Source organism: Amblyraja radiata, chromosome 5 (genome assembly GCF_010909765.2).
Source record: "Amblyraja radiata isolate CabotCenter1 chromosome 5, sAmbRad1.1.pri, whole genome shotgun sequence".
Classification (NCBI taxonomy): domain Eukaryota; kingdom Metazoa; phylum Chordata; class Chondrichthyes; order Rajiformes; family Rajidae; genus Amblyraja; species Amblyraja radiata.
Genome location: NC_045960.1, coordinates 60,500,935 through 60,521,070, shown reverse-complemented (window position 1 = coordinate 60,521,070; position 20,136 = coordinate 60,500,935). Strand labels below are relative to the sequence as shown.

General features: G+C 41.4%; 1 protein-coding gene across 2 annotated transcripts in view; it reads left to right on the top strand.

Annotated features, from left to right (window-relative positions):
- The window catches only part of mmut (methylmalonyl-CoA mutase), a 42,307-nt gene that overhangs the window by 17,776 nt on the left and 4,395 nt on the right, over positions 1-20,136 (top strand). For both annotated transcript variants that reach the window (XM_033021340.1, XM_033021339.1), the window contains exons 6-12: positions 538-649; positions 7,639-7,754; positions 9,298-9,413; positions 14,615-14,746; positions 16,445-16,592; positions 18,517-18,684; positions 19,782-19,924. In XM_033021340.1, the coding sequence (XP_032877231.1) occupies positions 538-649; positions 7,639-7,754; positions 9,298-9,413; positions 14,615-14,746; positions 16,445-16,592; positions 18,517-18,684; positions 19,782-19,910 (921 nt within the window). In that variant the 3' untranslated portion in view covers positions 19,911-19,924. The remainder of the gene's footprint in view (positions 1-537; positions 650-7,638; positions 7,755-9,297; positions 9,414-14,614; positions 14,747-16,444; positions 16,593-18,516; positions 18,685-19,781; positions 19,925-20,136) is intronic.

Here is a 20,136-nt window from a genome sequence, read left to right as displayed (position 1 = left end):
GTCCCTGAATCTGGAGGTGTGCGTTTTCACACTTCTATACCTTTTGCCCGAGGGGAGAAGTGGGAGTGGCAAGGGTGCAACCCGTCCTTGATTATGCTGCTGGCCTTGCCAAGGCAGCGTGAGGTATAAATGGAGTCATTGGAAAGGAATTTCTTGCGGTCTCAGAGCTGTCCCCAAACCAAGCTGTGATGCATCCCGATAAAATGCTTTCTCTGCAGACATAATCCAACTTGCAAATTATTCAGGTTGTGAACAGTTCACAGGAATTAAACCCTGCCGTACCTGGGCATGACCTGAATCTGCTTGTTGATCCACGGTTTTGTTACCAACCTGTTAGTCTGTTGGTTTCTCTTTCAAAGTTGGCTAAGCTCAAATATGAGAACTTTTCACCTTGAACACCTTTCTTCTTTCTAAAACACTTATTTTCCAATTGTTCTTTTTGTTCAATAACCAATCGAATCCAGTGCCATACTATAATCCAACAAAAATGTTGTTAACACGGACCTAGTCTAACAATGCAGTTGTGTTCATTTGTAGCTTATTAATGATATTGAAGATATGGGTGGAATGGCTAAAGCAGTAGCTGATGGCCTACCCAAACTTCGTATTGAAGAGTGTGCAGCGAGAAACCAAGCAAGGATTGACTCTGGTAAGTTAAGTAAAATCTACTAATCTTTTATTTGGTGGCGAAAGAAAGATAGCGGATGAAAGGTGGAAAGCAAACAGCCTAAATATATATTTTTCAATTTACTTTTTTTTTTAAATTTGTACCATGGCTATTAAGTTTTCATAAAATTGGTTCAACATTCAAAAAATGAACATCTAGAAGAAAATGCATTAGGAATATATTGCATCTTTGAACTTGAGTTGCAGTTAATACGTTTTTAGTAGATTCAATAAAGAATTTAGTGGATTCAATAATCCAAAAATATTAATAGACTGCATTCATTAAATGCACATTCTGGTTTAGCTTATTATTGGCTCTAGTGCTAAATTGCAGTGAAAAGCTTTTTTGTTAAATGTCAGTGAGAAGATTATACGTGGTTACAGCCAAGCTGTCCACAGTGTACAGATAAAGGGAATAACATTTAGTGCAAGAAAGTCCAGTAAAGTCCGATTAAAGAAAGTTTGAAAGTCTGCAATGAGGTAGATGGGAGGTCAGGAACGCTCTCTTGTTGGCAATAGGATGATTCAGTTGCCTGATAACAGCTGGGAAGAAACTGTCCCTGAATCTGGAGGTATGCATATTCAAACATGGTTCAATTATCCTTTATTGTCACGTGCACGGAGGTACAGTGAAATTTAATTTACCAAACAGTCATACCAAAAAAACAACTACATAAAGATTAAACATAAAAAGCCACCACGGCGGCGTGTGAGAATCCCTAGGGTACACAGCATAAGCGGAGACCCACAGCTATCAGTTCAATGTCTGGGCCACACACACGCTCCTTCACCATGATGTGACCAGAGTTGTACCGACCGCTGTCACTCTCGCTGCAGTCCCTGTCCGCCCGAACAGTCAGAAAGCCGTCCACACTCACACCAGACTCCAGGAAGTTCTCATGGTGCGATGTCCCTGCCAACACCGAGATCACTGCACTCATGGCACTCCCTCCAAGTCCCCACCAGTGCAGGCAGCATGTCCATCTTGTTTTCCGGCGACCTCGCATTCCCCACTGGAAGGCAAATAACTTTTACCTTCTTCCTCCTTCTGTACCTCTTATCTGATGGGACAGAGGTTTCAGTGGAAGTAGACTGGCTTGGGAGTGAATGGAGTAAAATCAGCACCGCTAGAAACAAGTCAAGCAGCATTCTGTGGAAAGAGAATAGGGGTAATTTTCCAGACACTTCGGAGTCTGGTGATAGGCCTTTGACCTGAAAAAATAATTATTTCCCTTTTTTGATAGACACTACCTGATCCGAGTGTTTTCTGTCTTTAGATTTCCTGCACCTGCAGATTTTTCCTTAGTCAAAAACCACCCAAAAAAGTATGGTATATTTTTAACGGCGAGATTTTGAAAGATGTTGAAGTGCACAGGTACTTTGTCCGTGTGCGTGTACAATATAATTTGAGATCTTACTGGAATTATATGGAGCTCTGGTAAAATTACACCGAAAAAACTGTTTATAGGTCTGGTTTCCCCAACTAATAAAACAATGGAGAAACAAGGAATTTCAGATTCTGCAATCTTGTGTACTTTTTCTTGCGTATGGCGTGCACAGCCTAGGAAACATTTTTGAACAATAAAGGTATCAAGGGATCTGCAGGTAGTACAGAAGTGGCAATGAGGTATCATATTGACAGGTCAAGAAAGCACGAGAGGCCCATTGGATGACACTTATTAGGTATTCTAATTCAAAACATGTTAATAAAATAATTTTAGCCAAGGTTCATTCTATTATAATCTATATTACTAAATCTCTGATCTTGACCGCTTTTGGCCCATTGTGCTGCGATTTCCGACAGAACGCCGCCACCTACGGCCGTCATTTTTGGCCACCTCGCTCAGAGCCCCCCTCCGCCTTACAGGTGCGGAAAATATTTCCCATCGATGACAAATCAGAGAGATATTAATGTTTTTTAAAAAATCACCATTCTCTCTGCTGCCCCTGCTGAAGGGAGGGGGAGGGACTATAAAACCAGGAAGTGGTGGGCCTCATTCAGTCTCTGCAAGATGGATGAAGACAAGGGTCACGTCTCTCTGAGCTCTGAATAACACTGAACAAATGTCTACACAACTGCGAGTAGTGTAGACTGCACAACTGCAAACCCTTAATGTGGTTTGAAAATGGAAAATATGGTTTGTTTGAAGTAAAAAGGCACTGCTTGCAAATGGTTGTTTGGGTGCTTTGGCTTGAAGTTGAAAGGCACTACTTACTGCAAAAGGTGGCTTGGGTGCTTTGCTTGAAGTTGAAAGGCACTACTTACTGAAAATGGTGGCTTGGGAGCTTTGGTTTAAAGTTGAAAGGCACTACTTACTGCAAATGGTGGCTTGGGTGCTTTGGTTTGAGGTTGAAAGGCACTACTTACTGCAAATGGTTGCTTGGGGGCTTTGCTTGAAATTGAAAGGCACTACTTACTGCAAATGGTGGCTTGGGTGCTTTGGCTTGAAGTTGAAAGGCACTACTTACTGCAAATGGTGGCTTGGGTGCTTTGCTTGAAGTTGAAAGGCACTACTTACTGCAAATGGTGGTTTGGGTGCTTTGGCTTGAGGTAGAAAGGCACTACTTACTGCAAATGGTAGCTTGGGTGCTTTGGCTTGAAGTTGAAAGGCACTGCAAATGATGGCGTGGGTGCTTTGCTTGAAGTTGAAAGGCACTACTTACTGCAAATGGTGGCTTGAAGTTGAAAGGCACTACTTACTGCAAATGGTGACATGAAGTTGAAAGGCACTACTTACTGCAAATGGTGGCTTGGGTGCTTTGGTTTGAGGTTGAAAGGCACTACTTACTGCAAATGGTTGCTTGGGGGCTTTGCTTGAAATTGAAAGGCACTACTTACTGCAAATGGTGGCTTGGGTGCTTTGGCTTGAAGTTGAAAGGCACTACTTACTGAAAATGGTGGCTTGGGTGCTTTGCTTGAAGTTGAAAGGCACTACTTACTGCAAATGGTGGTTTGGGTGCTTTGGCTTGAGGTAGAAGGCACTACTTACTGCAAATGGTAGCTTGGGTGCTTTGGCTTGAAGTTGAAAGGCACTGCAAATGATGGCGTGGGTGCTTTGCTTGAAGTTGAAAGGCACTACTTACTGCAAATGGTGGCTTGAAGTTGAAAGGCACTACTTACTGCAAATGGTGACATGAAGTTGAAAGGCACTACTTACTGCAAATGGTGGCTTGGGTGCTTTGGCTTGATGTTGAAATTCAGTATTTATTCAATATCATTTTCACTGAGTACTTGCATACACAGAGGAAACGGAAAAACGTTACTCGATCAGTTTCCATTCAGTGCAGTTAATTTTTTTTAAAAGGATAAATGCATAGAGCTTTAAAAACAAATTAAAATTACCATGTCTAAAAAGAGAAAGTAGGCCTAAAATTTACAATAGAATAAAAACAGACATTCCGACTGACAGTGGCTTTACTTTGACAGGTGCCTAGCTGTCAAAGTATGGACGAGGTTGAATGTGTTGGTGAACGATATTTGGGGAGGGGACACAGTCCGTTAATCAGTCTTATTGCCTGTGGGAAGAAGCTGTGGAGCATCCTGCTGGTTTTGCAGCTGATACTCCTGTACCTCTTCCCAGATGGCAGAATGGAGAAATGCACTATTTACTGCAAATGGTGGCTTGGGAGCTTTGGTTTAAAGTTGAAAGGCACTGCTTACTGCAAATGGTGGCTTGGGAGCTTTGGCTTGCAGTTTAAAAAATTCACCATTCTCTCTGCTGCCCCAGCTGGAGGGAGGGGGAGGGACTATAAAACCAGGAAGTGGTGTGCCTTACTCAGTCTCTGCAAGATGGATGAAGCCAAGGGCCACGTCTCTCTGAGCTCTGAATTACACTGAACAACTGTCTACACAACTGTGAGTACCCTTAATGTGGTTTCAAAATGAAAATATGGTTTGTTTGAAGTAAAAAGGCACTGCCTGCAAATGGTTGTTTGGGTGCTTTGGCTTGAAGTTGAAAGGCACTTACTGCAAATGGTGGCTTGGGTGCTTTGGCTTGAGGTAGAAAGGCACTACTTACTGCAAATGGTGGCTTGGGTGCTTTGCTTGAAGTTGAAAGGCACTACTTACTGCAAATGGTGGCGGGTGCTTTGGCTTGAAGTTGAAAGGCACTACTTACTGCAAATGGTGGCATGGGTGCTTTGTTTGAAATTGAAAGGGACTACTTACTGTAAATGGTGGTTTGGGTGCTTTGGCTTGAGGTAGAAAGGCACTACTTACTGCAAATGGTGGTGGGTGATTTGGCTTGAAGTAGAAAGGCACTACTTACAGCAAATGGTGGCTTAGGTGCTTTGGCTTGAAATTGAAAGGCACTACTTACTGCAAATGGTGGCGTGGGTGCATTGGCTTGAAGTTGAAAGGCACTACTTACTGCAAATGGTGGCATGAGTTGAAAGGCACTACTTACTACAAATGGTGGCTTGGGTGCTTTGGCTTGAAGTTGAAAGGCACTACTGCAAATGCACTTACTTCCTGTTTGCACTGTATATTCATTTTAGATAAAACGCTACCACTTACGGCCGTGATTTTTGGCCATCTTACTCAGTCCCCCCTCCGTTGAGCAGGTGCAGATAATTCTTCCCATCATTGAAAAATAAAAGTGTTATTAGTGTTTAAAAAATGTTGAGAATCTCTCTCCTGTCAATCACGCCCTGAAAGCCACACCTTTTCCGGTGGGAGGGGGGAGGGGGAGGTGTTATAAAACCCGGAAGTGTGGGTGTGGCTCAGTCTCTGCATGATGGGGGATGGAGAGGTCATCACTCTGAGCTGTGAATCAACTGAACACACTGGATGTCTACTGAACTGAGTTTGGTGTTTTATGGTGGTTTCACCCTGCATGAAATGGTATGGCTGCATTTGAATTTGGTGGCCTTGGACCCTGCTTGAAGTGGAATGAAACTGCACTTGAATTTGGCGGCCTTGCATCCTGCTTGAAGTGGTATGAAACTGCACTTGAATTCGGTGGCCTTGCACCCTGCTCATAGTGGTAAGAAACTGCACTTGAATTTGGTGGGCTTGCACCCTGCTTGTAATGGTAGGAACATGGATTTGAATTTGGTGGCCTTGCACCCTGCTTGAAATGCAATTTCAAGGAATAGTCATGAGACAACCTTGCCCACCAGCCATGAGTGAGCTGCCAGCAGATCAGGCTTGAAGGACTGAGCTGCCACCCCAAGAACCCATACCAGCACTCCAGAAAGCCCCCCCACTGGCCACCAATATTGGAATTGGTGGAGAGGTGGAATATTGCGTCGGGGGATCAGCCCTCCCGTGTGAACATGGGACCCAACGGGTCCCACTTAGTCTAGTAATTTATATAACTTGAGACATCAGAATAGCCAATACTGTTGATACAAGGTTGTTTTATTTTGCTGGTGTGATAAATAGAACCTTTGAATTTTTATAGTGCTCTGTTTCGCAAAGATCTTATAGTGGAGCAAGATGGCCTACTCCTACGCAAAACACGTAGTACGGTCATGGGCAGATTCATGGGCGATTATAGGACCCATTTTAGCTACCAGCCTCCGCCATCTTGCTCCGCCATCTTGATTCCGGCCAAAGATCGGATCTTTGCTTCCGTCTCCACTCTCGTAACCAAAGATCTTATAGCGGAGCTATAAGATCTTTGCTCGTAACTTCACTTTGGTCTTTGACCATGCCGTCCACATCTACCAGTGTTGCCTACTGCTCTGCGGTAAATTGTTCCAATCGCCAATGTAGGCGACCCGACTTGTCTTTCTTCAGGTTCCCCGTTAAGGAGGAAAGGTAAGAGAAGACAAATAAATCACAATAAAAACGAAAAGACGCCTATGCTCCTTCCACAGCGTGCAGGGGAGCCTGGCCCGGATCAGCACGGCCAAGACACCAGAGTGAAGTTGCGGGGAGGTTTACAATGTTTATTATTTAATGTACCTTGTCTAGTCTGAAATAAAGTTCATCATTGGATATAAAAATCAGAAGAAATATAATTGTGTGTGTTGTAATATTATATACATCTATATCACATTCATGTATGTGTGTTCTTTCCAGCACAATCTAGTCAGTTGTATGCTCATGGAATAAAACCATCCTTAAGTTATACATCTTTTCTAAATCTTGCTTAAAACAAATTTAATTTTGTGAAATTCTTCAATTAGATAACCCCACCATTACAGGCAGATCTCATTCCACTCTCTGGCTATTGGGAAGAATAGACCCCTTTTTATTTGTGGAGAAACAACTCCATAGAAAATAGAAAATAAGCACAAAAACATTAAGTAACATTCCAGGGCTAGAGCAACTGGAATCTTCATATTGCTATTATTTTCCCAAATACTGCAATTGTGAACAGTGTGATTACATTAGTGTGATTAGGTGAATGAATTACAGAGTGCAAGTGTAATACAAGATCAACTTAAACACAGCAGATGAGCCATTTAAAAAGAAATGATTTTTAAAACTTAAAAAAAAAAAAGAAAATTACCAGTCAAAATTTATAAACATTTTATTCTTTAACAATAATTAACAGAATTATGAACCAACATAATTATGAATCTAACACTATATCACGCACAAAAACTGTTCCCCCGCAACGTTGATTACACTGCGAGTCGGGTCGGGTAGGTTCCGGTTACTAAAATGGGCGGGGGGAAATGCCCAGGATCCGCTCCGTAGCTACTACACGTCACCCCATTGCATTTCGCAGGAGTGGCCTATCTTGCTCCACTATAGGATCTTTGCTGTTTAGTATATCATTCATTTGTAAACTTGGGAATATTGATTGCCTTTTTAAATGAATACCAAGTGTCAGAATGAAGGCTAGTGAAAATAAATTTCGAAAAGATATTTTAAACTTTATAGGTTTCAAAATCTGCTATAATACAAGTAAATTTGATGTTGAAGTTTAGACAGCATCGCAGCTTTTATATAAAATTAAGAATATTATGTTCTTTTGAGGAGTAACTGAATGTTGATTCTTTCCCGTTTTTGCATAGGTGCTAATGTAATTGTTGGAGTAAACAAATACCGCCTGGAAAAAGAAGAGCCTATTGAAGTGTTAATTATAGATAACACTGCAGTACGCGAACAACAGATTGCAAAACTAAAAAAGGTAAATGTTTCAAAGTTGCTGCAATGTGCAGCGCTATAGCATAATCCTGACAAGTAGCTTATTACTTCATTATGTTTAATGGATGCACTTTGAAGCCATAAGATTCTGTGGAAAATTGCTGACCTTGTGAGGACTGACACTGCAATGAGTGTCTGCTATCTGCTTAGGCATGCTTTTCTGCTGATTGCTCGGAAAGCATAATATGCAGAAGGAACATCAGTCAGAGAGTGGCATTAGCAAAGTTGGAAAGTGAAGTTGACAAAACAAACTTTTGATCCTTTCCAGTGGCTTGGGAGATGACTGGTGCATATGTTATAATGCTAAACAAATTATTTCTCATCATGCTGGTTTTGCGCTGAAGGTGTATTTGTTGATGTGGACTGTTAGTGGTGATTTCATTCTAACGTTTTGAGTCTGAGTAGCCCAATTAATTTTATCTGCTTCGTTTTAACATGTTGATTCTGTAAATTAATAGTATTGATGAAAAGCTATTCTGGGAATTGCATTAAATGTGTTAATGTGTTTCATTAATGTGGTTTTAACTTTTACATCCATTCAGTTTTAGTTTTTGGATTTATGCTTAGTTAATGGATGATTGAATTACTACTTTTATTTTCCTAGTATTTAAATATTAAAATTCTTATGTAACCAATTCCTTTTTAAGTCACGATTGAATCTGGTTGCACTATACTTTGGGGCAGCGTAGTCTGGGTCTATTAAACTATTAAAAAATGCCCTTATCTCATTTCTATTTATTTTGCCAGTTTTCTTAAATCGGTCAAAATTTGTTATTTTTGCTTGGTATTGTATCTCGTCGACCTGTGTGAGAAGTTATTATTTCTCTGTGGGGGGTACGTACAAGGCAGTGACCACAAGCTAGATTATCTGCAGATGTTGAGGCTTGCAAGCTAATTTCTGATGCTATCTGGTTAGACTGGTGGATGTCACCTCCAAACAACTATTAACTTCTAATGGATTAGTGTCACATGAATAACAAATTATGAGCCTCTTGAACGGCAAGTATGTGTTCTTGAGAATTTCCATCCCTGTGCTCTGTAGCATGAAACGTCTCTTGACAGTATCTTTTGCTATTGTGCCAAATACAAGTTTGTGCTGTCCAAATTGGAAAATTAATTTCTGGAGTATTTAAAATTATGTGAGTGGTCCAATGCACTCCTTCACTCCCTCCCTTAAGACCTGTTACACTTGCAAAGCCACCTAACTTGGTTTTCACATATACATGCGATTTCCATGGAACTAGGGTAAAGGTGATCTCAAATTGTGATCCTGTCTAAAGAATAAGACTTTTTCTGCAAAGATCCTGACCTTGGTGATGTAGCTTCTCTGGAAATTTTATCTCTATTTCCTTTAATTTGCTTTGTATCTGATAAAGATTTTGTGAAAGTGAATTTACTGCGAAAAGAAAGCTGATGGAATGAAGCAAAGAATATTTACAGCTCAACTATTTTTCTTTTGAAATGGATTATTGATCAGGGTTAGGAAGCATAATGCACAATGCAATTTTTTATTTTCTTCCACTCAGTTAAGAGCAACCAGACGTCAAGCAGCAGTTGAGCAGTGCCTGACCGCCATCACAGAATGTGCGCAGTCTGGTGAGGGAAATCTGCTGGAGCTTGCAGTGAAAGCTGTTCGCGAAAGGTAAGGATCAGCTTCCTTATCTGAAAATAAATAACTTGTCTCATGGTATACCACCTAGGTTTGAATCACTGGGCTCATTTGTGGAATTTAAATGCATCTTTGTCTTGCACCTTTTAAACAATTTTCATTGTATATAATTCCTTATTCTTCATTGTCCTTTATCCAGAAGCATACTCTGATGTGAATTTCACTCCTCTCCATTCCTGATTTCTATAATATCCATATCCATATAAACTTTAATCTTGTTGAATAGGGCATAACAAGCATAATTTAATACCTGTACAATAAATAGTTATCTATCTCAAACGGGGATATACGTTTATCCTCGGGCAAACTCGTATGTTACATGCTGCTTTGAATTAAGTCAAGAGTGTTTTATTGTCATATGTCAAAAGTGATCGGAGCAGAATTAGGCCATTCGGCCCATCAAGTCTACTCCGCCATTCAATCATGGCCGATCTATCTGTCCCTCCTCACCCTATTCTCCTGTCTTCTGCCCATAACCCGACACCCCTGATGTCCTGGTATAGAACAATTAAATGTTTACTTGCAGCCAATTCTACACAAATATATGACCAATCCTCAGTTGCCACCCAACATTGATGCCATGCCAGCTAGAGCATCCAGGCTGTCTGACCAAAACAGTCGGCGATAGGCTAGAGCAATTCTTAACTTCAAGCCTCATTTTCTTACCATTGTCAGGCATCTGACACTACATTGGTTCATTAATGCAGCTCACTCACTGGCTGTGGGAAGGTGAGCGATCTGCTGGCTCCTACACAGAATTAACTGGGATCAGTCCTTGGGGTGGGTGGTGATCTTGGGTGAATCGAACATTGGCTAGTAGTAGCCCACAGTATTCTTTGTTAGACGAGCATGAGCCATCTTGCTCCTGGTGAACCCCCACAAATTTAACCAAAGATTTGTGGACTTTTCTATCTAACCATCAATGGTCCCTTACTGGTTTTAGCTACTCAAATGCGTTACCAAACTTCTCTAGATTTAAATCTATTAGCCACATTTCTGCTGGCGTGGCCAGTAAACAGATTATCATGCTTCATTTTACAGCTAATATTAAAGAGAGTCTAAGCAGTAGTTGTACATATTTAAGCACAGAGGATAAATTAAATCATGGGTAATTTTACTAACTTTGTACCAGTTTTACTAACTAAGTACCAGTTTTGGAATTGAATTACTCCGGTTCGTCCGAGAAACGGAGTCGTTCCTCGACAAGTCCTACAGTACGATTGTTACACCTAAGGTACTGGAAGAGAGAAGGTGGGAGACAGTGAGAACGGGAGGGAAGCATGGAATGCCAACGTCCCCGGGGGTTGTACCTCTTGTGAACAGGTTCACCCACTTAGAAGCTGTCGGGACAGAAGAGGTGTTTACACTGGGCGGCGGACTGGCTTGTGATGCGAATAGGGCTGTTGAGCCAAAACCAAAAAGGCCTAAGGCAGGCAACGCCATTGTAGTAGGAGACTCCATTGTGAGAGGTACGGACAGGGGTTTCTGCGGCAACAGACGGGATGCGAGGATGGTGTGCTGCCTTCCTGGTGCCAGGATCCAGGATGTCACGGACAGAGTGCAGAAAATCCTCAAGGGCGAAGGTGAACATCCGGAAGTGGTAGTGCATGTCGGCACAAACGATGTCGGAAAGAAGGGGATGAATATTCTGCAGCGTGACTTTAGAGAGCTCGGAAAAATGCTGAAAAGCAGGACCTCCAGGGTTGTTATCTCCGGTTTGCTTCCAGTTCCTCGTGCTGGCGAGAGCAGGAACAGGGAGATACGGGACCTGAACGTGTGGCTGAGGAACTGGTGCACGGGGCAGGGATTTAGATTCTTAGATCACTGGGATCTGTTTTGGGGTAAGGGGGAACTGTACAAAAGGGACGGATTGCATCTTAACAGGTGTGGGACCAGCATTCTGGGCAGGCAGGTTTGCCACTGCTACACGGGTGGTTTTAAACTGAATAAGGGGGGTGGGGTGTCGAATGGGCTAGTGGAGGATGGAGTTAAAGGGAAAGGGTTTCTTAAATGTGTGAGCGTAGAGACAGAGGGGTGTAAAATGAGGGTAGAAGCAATAGGTAGCAAGGTGAAAAGTAAAAGTGGCAGGCCGGAAAATCCAGGGCAAAAATCAAAAAGGGCCACTTTTCAACAAAATTGTATAAGGGGTAAGAGTGTTGTAAAAACAAGCCTGAAGGCTTTGTGTCTCAATGCAAGGAGCATTCGTAATAAGGTGGATGAGTTGAATGTGCAGATAGCTATTAATGACTATGATATAGTTGGGATCACGGAGACATGGCTCCAGGGTGACCAAGGCTGGGAGCTGAACATCCAGGGATATTCAATATTCAGGAGGGATAGAGAGAAAGGAAAAGGAGGTGGGGTAGCGTTGCTGATTAGAGAGGAGATTAACGCAATGGAAAGGAAGGACATTAGTTTGCAGGATGTGGAATCGGTATGGGTAGAGCTGCGAAACACTAAGGGGCAGAAAACGCTGGTGGGTGTTGTGTACAGGCCACCTAACAGTAGTAGTGAAGTTGGAGATGGTATCAAACAGGAAATTAGAAATGCGTGCGACAAAGGCAAAACCGTTATAATGGGTGACTTCAATCTACATATAGATTGGGTGAATCAAATTGGCAGGGGTGCTGAGGAAGAGGATTTCTTGGAATGTATGCGGGATAGTTATCTAAATCAACATGTAGAGGAACCAATGAGAGAGCAGGCTATTTTAGACTGGGTATTGAGTAATGAGGAAGGGTTAGTTAGCAGTCTTGTTGTACGTGCCCCCTTGGGCAAGAGTGACCATAATATGGTTGAGTTCTTCATTAGGATGGAGAGTGACATTGTTAATTCAGAAACAATGGTTCTGAACTTAAAGAAAGGTAACTTTGAGGGTATGAGACGTGAATTGGCCAAGATTGACTGGCAATTAATTCTAAGAGGGTTGACGGTGGATATGCAATGGAAGACATTTAAAGACTGCATGGATGAACTACAAAAATTATTCATCCCAGTTTGGCAAAAGAATAAATCAGGGAAGGTAGTGCATCCGTGGATAACAAGGGAAATCAGGGATAGTATCAAAGCGAAGGATGATGCGTACAAATTAGCCAGAAAAAGCAGCATACCGGAGGACTGGGAGAAATTCAGAGAACAGCAGAGGAGGACAAAGGGCTTAATTAGGAAAGGAAAAATAGATTATGAAAGAAAACTGGCAGGGAACATAAAAACTGACTGCAAAAGTTTTTATAGATATGTGAAAAGAAAGAGATTAGTTAAAACAAATGTAGGTCCCTTGCAGTCAGAAACAGGTGAGTTGATCATGGGGAACAAGGATATGGCGGACCAATTGAATAACTACTTTGGTTCCGTCTTCACTAAGGAAGACATAAATAATCTGCCGGAAATAGCAGGGGACCGCGGGTCAAAGGAGTTGGAGGAATTGAGTGAAATCCAGGTTAGCCGGGAAGTGGTGTTGGGTAAATTAAATGGATTAAAGGCCGATAAATCCCCAGGGCCAGATAGGCTGCATCCCAGAGTACTTAAGGAAGTAGCTCCAGAAATAGTGGATGCATTAGTAATAATCTTTCAAAACTCTTTAGATTCTGGAGTAGTTCCTGAGGATTGGCGGGCAGCAAACGTAACCCCACTTTTTAAGAAGGGAGGGAGAGAGAAAACAGGGAATTACAGACCAGTTAGTCTAACATCGGTAGTGGGGAAACTGCTAGAGTCAGTTATTAAAGATGGGATAGCAGCACATTTGGAAAGTGGTGAAATCATTGGACAAAGTCAGCATGGATTTACAAAAGGTAAATCATGTCTGACGAATCTTATAGAATTTTTCGAGGATGTAACTAGTAGCGTGGATAGGGGAGAACCAGTGGATGTGGTGTATCTGGACTTCCAGAAGGCTTTCGACAAGGTCCCACATAAGAGATTAGTTTACAAACTTAAAGCACACGGCATTGGGGGTTCAGTATTGATGTGGATAGAGAACTGGCTGGCAAACAGGAAGCAAAGAGTAGGAGTAAACGGGTCCTTTTCACAATGGCAGGCAGTGACTAGTGGGGTACCGCAAGGCTCAGTGCTGGGACCCCAGCTATTTACAATATATATTAATGATCTGGATGAGGGAATTGAAGGCAATATCTCCAAGTTTGCGGATGACACTAAGCTGGGGGGCAGTGTTAGCTGTGAGGAGGATGCTAGGAGACTGCAAGGTGACTTGGATAGGCTGGGTGAGTGGGCAAATGTTTGGCAGATGCAGTATAATGTGGATAAATGTGAGGTTATCCATTTTGGTGGCAAAAACAGGAAAGCAGACTATTATCTAAATGGTGGCCGACTAGGAAAAGGGGAGATGCAGCGAGACCTGGGTGTCATGGTACACCAGTCATTGAAAGTGGGCATGCAGGTGCAGCAGGCAGTGAAGAAAGCGAATGGTATGTTAGCTTTCATAGCAAAAGGATGAGTATAGGAGCAGGGAGGTTCTACTGCAGTTGTACAGGGTCTTGGTGAGACCACACCTGGAGTATTGCGTACAGTTTTGGTCTCCAAATCTGAGGAAGGACATTATTGCCATAGAGGGAGTGCAGAGAAGGTTCACCAGACTGATTCCTGGGATGTCAGGACTGTCTTATGAAGAAAGACTGGATAGACTTGGTTTATACTCTCTAGAATTTAGGAGATTGAGAGGGGATCTTATAGAAACTTACAAAATTCTTAAGGGGTTGGACAGGCTAGATGCAGGAAGATTGCTCCCGATGTTGGGGAAGTCCAGGACAAGGGGTCACAGCTTAAGGATAAGGGGGAAACCCTTTAAAACCGAGATGAGAAGAACTTTTTTCACACAGAGAGTGGTGAATCTCTGGAACTCCCTGCCACAGAGGGTAGTCGAGGCCAGTTCATTGGCTATATTTAAGAGGGAGTTAGATGTGGCCCTTGTGGCTAAGGGGATCAGAGGGTATGGAGAGAAGGCAGGTACGGGATACTGAGTTGGATGATCAGCCATGATCATATTGAATGGCGGTGCAGGCTCGAAGGGCCGAATGGCCTACTCCTGCACCTAATTTCTATGTTTCTATGTTTCTATAATACTAATTTATTCCGCGTCCAAAATTGGCTCCTTTAACTTCAATCTCAGGTGAGTTATGCCTTGATGTCAATTAAATATATTCATATTTTATATTTAGATGTACAGTTGGAGAAATTATAGACTCATTGAAAGTAGAATTTGGCGAACATCAACCTAGCACCCGCATGGTGAGCGGTGCATACAAACATGAGTTTGGCGACAATGAAGAAATGTCTGCTGCAATGGCCAGGTGAGTGGAATTGTTAGTTATGTAGAAAGAAGGAACTCGGATGCTGGTTTACAAAAAAAAGACACACATTGCTAGAGTAACTCAGCGGGTCAAACAGCATCTCTGGAAAACATGGAAAGCTGATGGTTCGGGTCGAGAACCTCCAGACTGATTATGGTGGGGGGGGGGGGAGAAAGATGGAAGAGGGGGGAACAAAGTCTGCTAAGTGCAGGTGAGGGGGGGGGGGGAGGGTATTTGGATAGACAGATGGTGAGGGGGGGGGGGGATGTTTGGTAAGTCACATAAATTTGAAGAATCACGTGTTCTTACCATTGGGTTGTAAGCTACCGAAGCAAAATATAAGGTGCTGTTCCTCCATTTTGTATGTGGCCTCACTGTGGCAATGGAGGCAGCCCAGGACAGAAAAGTCAGTATGGGAATGGGAAGGGAAATTAAAATGGTTAGCAACTGGGAGATCCAGTAGGTCTCGGTAGACTGCGCATGTGTCCAGTGAAACAATCGCTGATTTTACGCTTGGTCTCACTGATAAGAATATCAGGAACTCCAGAGGCAGTTGATAAGGTTAGAGGAGGTGCATGTGAACCACTGTTTCACTTGAAAGGAATGCTGGAGTCCCTGGATGGATGTGAGGGAGAGGTACAGGGACAGGTGTTGCATCTCTAGCAGTTGCGGGGGAAAGTACTGAGGAGGGGGTGGTTTAGGTTGGAAAGGATGAGTGAAACAAGGAGTTGTGGAGGGTGCGGGCTCTGCCGAAAGTGGAAAACGGTGGGGATGGGAAGATGTAACTGGTGATGGAATTGCATTGGAGGTGGCAGAAATGTCAGAGAATGATGTGTTGGATGGTGGGGTGAAAGGTGAGCACCAGGGCAACTTTATATTTCTGTCTGGGGTTGGAAGTGGGAGGAGGGAAGAGTAGGGGGGTGAGAGCAGAAATCCGGGATACAGTGGCGGGGCAGGAGGGAAACCATGTTTACTTAAAGGAAACTAGAACCAGGAGGGAAACCATGTTTGCTTAAAGGAACTAGAATGGAAATTTCATTTTGGTAGCAAATGTAGTGGAGACAGAGTAATTGAGAGCAGGGGATAGCATCTTTGCAAGAGGCAGGTTGGGAGGAGGTGTAGTGCAGATAACTGGGAGTCAGTTGATAGTCTGTGAGACTGAGAGATATGCATCCGAGATAGTCCAAATATGTTGGTTATTTATGATTGTTAGTTATGGTAGTTTTTAATTTATGTTGAGTTATCTAAAAGGAATAAAATGTTTCATTGAACTTGCAAAATATTAAGCCTTAAATATACTCTTCACTGTATGTATGATTTAGATTTTTGGTTTAGTTATTTTTGGTTCATTAGTAGATTTATTAAGATTATTAAGATTGTTATTGTTCAGTTCCTTTAAGGAAGTGTGTAAAAAGGGTTTAACATTAGAGTAGGGAACATATCTTGACCTAACGTAACCAATCTGCAAAAAAGTTTATTGATATCCACAAGCTTTTACTTACTGTAATTATGGCAATGTTTAAGAGACATTTGAACAGACATGAACAGGCAGGGAATGGAGGAATATAGACCATGTACATGCTGTTGTGCATTTTAAATCGTCATGGTGGTCGGCACAGATGTGGTACTATACTGTCCTATGTAATTTAACCAATTTACTGGTGAGATTATTTTGGTTTTGGATACTTTTTTATTTAGAATTGGAAAGTTTGCTGAAAATGAAGGTCGCCGTCCCCGTCTGCTTGTTGCTAAGATGGGTCAAGATGGGCATGATCGAGGAGCAAAGGTTATTGCCACAGGATTTGCTGATCTTGGCTTTGATGTGGATATAGGACCATTATTTCAGGTACTTTGATTAATACTAATCGCATTTCAATAAATTTGAAACCGATTTATTGGTCATAAAACAATTGCCAGTTTTTCCATTGAGGGTGGAGAATTTAATAATTACATAGGTGATAGTAAGCAGCTCTGAGAGATGAGTATATGCATAATATACAATAAGCCTGTATGGGAAGGAACTTCATATGCTGGTTTACACTGAAGATAGACAAAAAATGCGGGTTAGGCAGTATCTGTGGAGAAAAGGAATAGGTGACATTTCAGGTCGAGATTCTGCCGATTCAGATTTGGGTCTGAAGGGACTCGATCCAAAACGTCACCTGTTCCTTTTCTCCACAGCCTGACATACGTGTCTTTTTACAATAACGGCTCTTTTGAATAAGCACCAATTTACATGATTTCAGCCTGCTGAAGTTATGGTATTTGTTTAGTACTAATTTATCCCACAGTACGCAGTTTTATTTCAAATTCTAATGAGGTTTTTTTTCCTTTTGTATTGCTTCAAAACTGCTCCAGTTCTGTTTCTTTCCATATTAACTACGTAACTAGAAAGTCTGAAGAAGGGTTTTGGCCCGAAACGTCACCTATTTCCTTCGCTCCATAGATGCTGCTGCACCCGCTGAGTTTCTCCAGCATTTTTGTGTACCTTCGATTTTCCAGCATCTGCAGTTCCTTCTTGAACACAGTAATATAAAATTGGTTGATCTAAATAACTTCACCCTTTTTGGTTTTGAAGGGGTAGGGGAGAAAAGTTGCAATCTTTCTCTTCATTTTATTATTTTGTGTTTTGGTACTAATTGTTTGTAAAGGTTGAGGGCAGTATCAGATGATTGGGGGGGGGAGACACATACCTGTAATTAAAATAAGCCTTTTTCCAGTATTTTGGCTGAAATGTAGAAATATCCAGGCTTTAATCGTTAATTTATTTTAAGTAGTTTATCTGTTAACTGGTCTTCCTGAGTTAAATGAAAAAATGGGAAAAAAGTAAGACTTTCAGTTCAGAAATCTAATTGTGGACCAGCGGGTGACGCCAGAAATAGCTGCCTCGCCAACAGTCTGTCTGTCTGCGGGAGGCTTCGACCGCCCCGACTGTGGGAGAATAAAGAGGAAGAAGATTGGACTTTATTGCCTTCCATCACAGTGAGGAACGTGGGGAATCCGCTGTGGTGGATGTTTGTTTACTTTTATGTAGTTGCTTCTTTTGGTATGGCTGTATGGTAATTCGAATTTCGGTGTACCTCAATTGCTACATGTGACAATAAGCTGACCTTGAAACCTTGAGTTTAGTTACAGAGCGAAATGATTAGCATTCAAAACAGCTTTAATTAGGAGGGCAGTCAATTATACTCAGTGATGCAAATAGGAGAAATGCAGAATTTCTTTTTAAAGGTAGTATTAATAACATTGAAATAGGAGTTATCTAACTATTTGGGAACCTAGATGGTTCAGCATTTTCTGCACACCCTCCTGGCTCGCTGGTGTTCTATTTCCTAGACTTGGTTTAACTTACATGGTTCACTGGGAAATTTATTATAACTAACATCTTAAAAAATAACATCAAAGGACACAGAAAATCAGCTAGTTTAGCACCTCAAACCCCTGAATGTGCTGGATTATTGGAGTTCTACTGTGAAAGATTGGATATACAGGTAGTGAGGAATAAATATGATTCTCCTAAGGTCTCTGCTGACAAAGTTTTGCTAACCATTCAAGTGCCTTGTTAGAAGCAATTATTGTTTTTACCACACCAACCAACCCTAGGATTCCACTGCAAGTGTTGTGAAAATATAGATCAGAATGCAGTCAGAGGGATTTAAAAAAGTAAGGTTATCTAAGAATTATTAAATGAAAATATGATTTGTAAAACACTAAGTATTAACAAAAATTATCTTATGAGAACTTTACCAAACTATTGCTCTTATTCCTAGACTCCTCGGGAGGTAGCGCAGCAGGCAGTGGATGCAGATGTGCATTGTGTTGGTGTCAGCACTTTGGCAGCTGGCCACCGAACTCTTGTGCCTGAGTTGATAAAAGAGCTTAGTGATCTTCAACGCCCTGATATTTTGGTCATCTGTGGTGGTGTGATTCCTCCTCAGGTACTCACTTCAGATGTTCTTTCACTGTAAGCCTAAACGTGATTGTATCCAATGTTTTTTTGATTAAACATTACCTTTTTGTTAAGATTCCATTGCAGAGTGGGAACTAAATTGGTTTGTGTTCAAACAAGTGAAACAATACTGTTTGTTTCTCTCATGTTATTTCTATAAAATGATTTTTTTTTCCTAATATCAGGGAGATATGAATTTTATGACATTCACTTCAATACTTCCCAAGGAAAAGACTTGATCAAGAAGAATAGATTTGTTTCATGGGATGCGATTGAGAGTGTATTACACCAACCAATGGCTGAATCTTATGATATCTATTTCAATATACACATTGATACACAATATACACAGTCCGCTGGGGACAGTGCTTTTTCAGGACGTGCTCCGCCATCGTGGGGTTCCTTCCCACCAGCCAGGGTTCTCACTAATCTTTGTTTTCGCTAAATTCAACTAGTTATCTTGATGGATTGTCAAACCCAGCTTTAACAGCTGTGGATTTTATCAATTGTTGGCTGCCTACATTTTTCCAGGATAAACCAACAGGTTCATAATCATTGTGCTAATCTCCTTTGCTTTTGAGGAAATCCACTCGTTAGTTGAGTCATTTTATACTTATTTTAGTTCATGTGAAGGGCATTTTATTTTGTATTCAGTTTGTAAAATGAGTCTGAAGCAATGTTCGAAAATATGCAATCTTGTATTTTATCATGGAGAGAAAAGGTGCTGTGGATAACACTCTGAAACAGTTTCTGGCCTGACAGAACCAAACTGAGGAGTAAAACCAACATTTGGAAATCCTAGGACACAATTCTCAGATGCACATACAAAAATATGAAATCACAGAGCTGGAGACTTGGCAAATTTAACCAATTGGGAATAATCAATTTAATTAACTCTGCGGCCAAAACACTGTTTGCACATCCTTCAATTATCAGAGGAAAACATCTATATTCCAAAGCGTGTAGGATATTGGTGCACTCTTATAAAAGAAAGCTGCTTAAATTTTGGCAGATATTTTAATAATTAGCATCAACTAATTACGATTCAAACAGAAAAGTGACCTATTTATTCTTTAATTCCTCCAGGATTATGATGCCTTGTTCAAGGCAGGTGTTTCCAGTATCTTTGGCCCAGGTACTAGAATTCCCGTTGCTGCTGTGCAAGTGCTTGGTAACATTGAGAGAAATTTAGTCAAGAGACAACAATCATTGTGAACATCACTGGCATGGTAATGATTTTGTATTTTACAAATTTTGTTTTCAGTAATGTAAATTGAAAAATTCTTAATACTGCTAAGAGTACTTTCTGGGAAAGTTTGTATTTTATCTGTATTCTGTAACATCAGTTCATTTCTGTAGTACGCTGTGATCACATTGCAAGATTGAAGATTACATTATCAGAGTTGTAATAACAAACTAAATTTCCAGTGCTGATGCATCT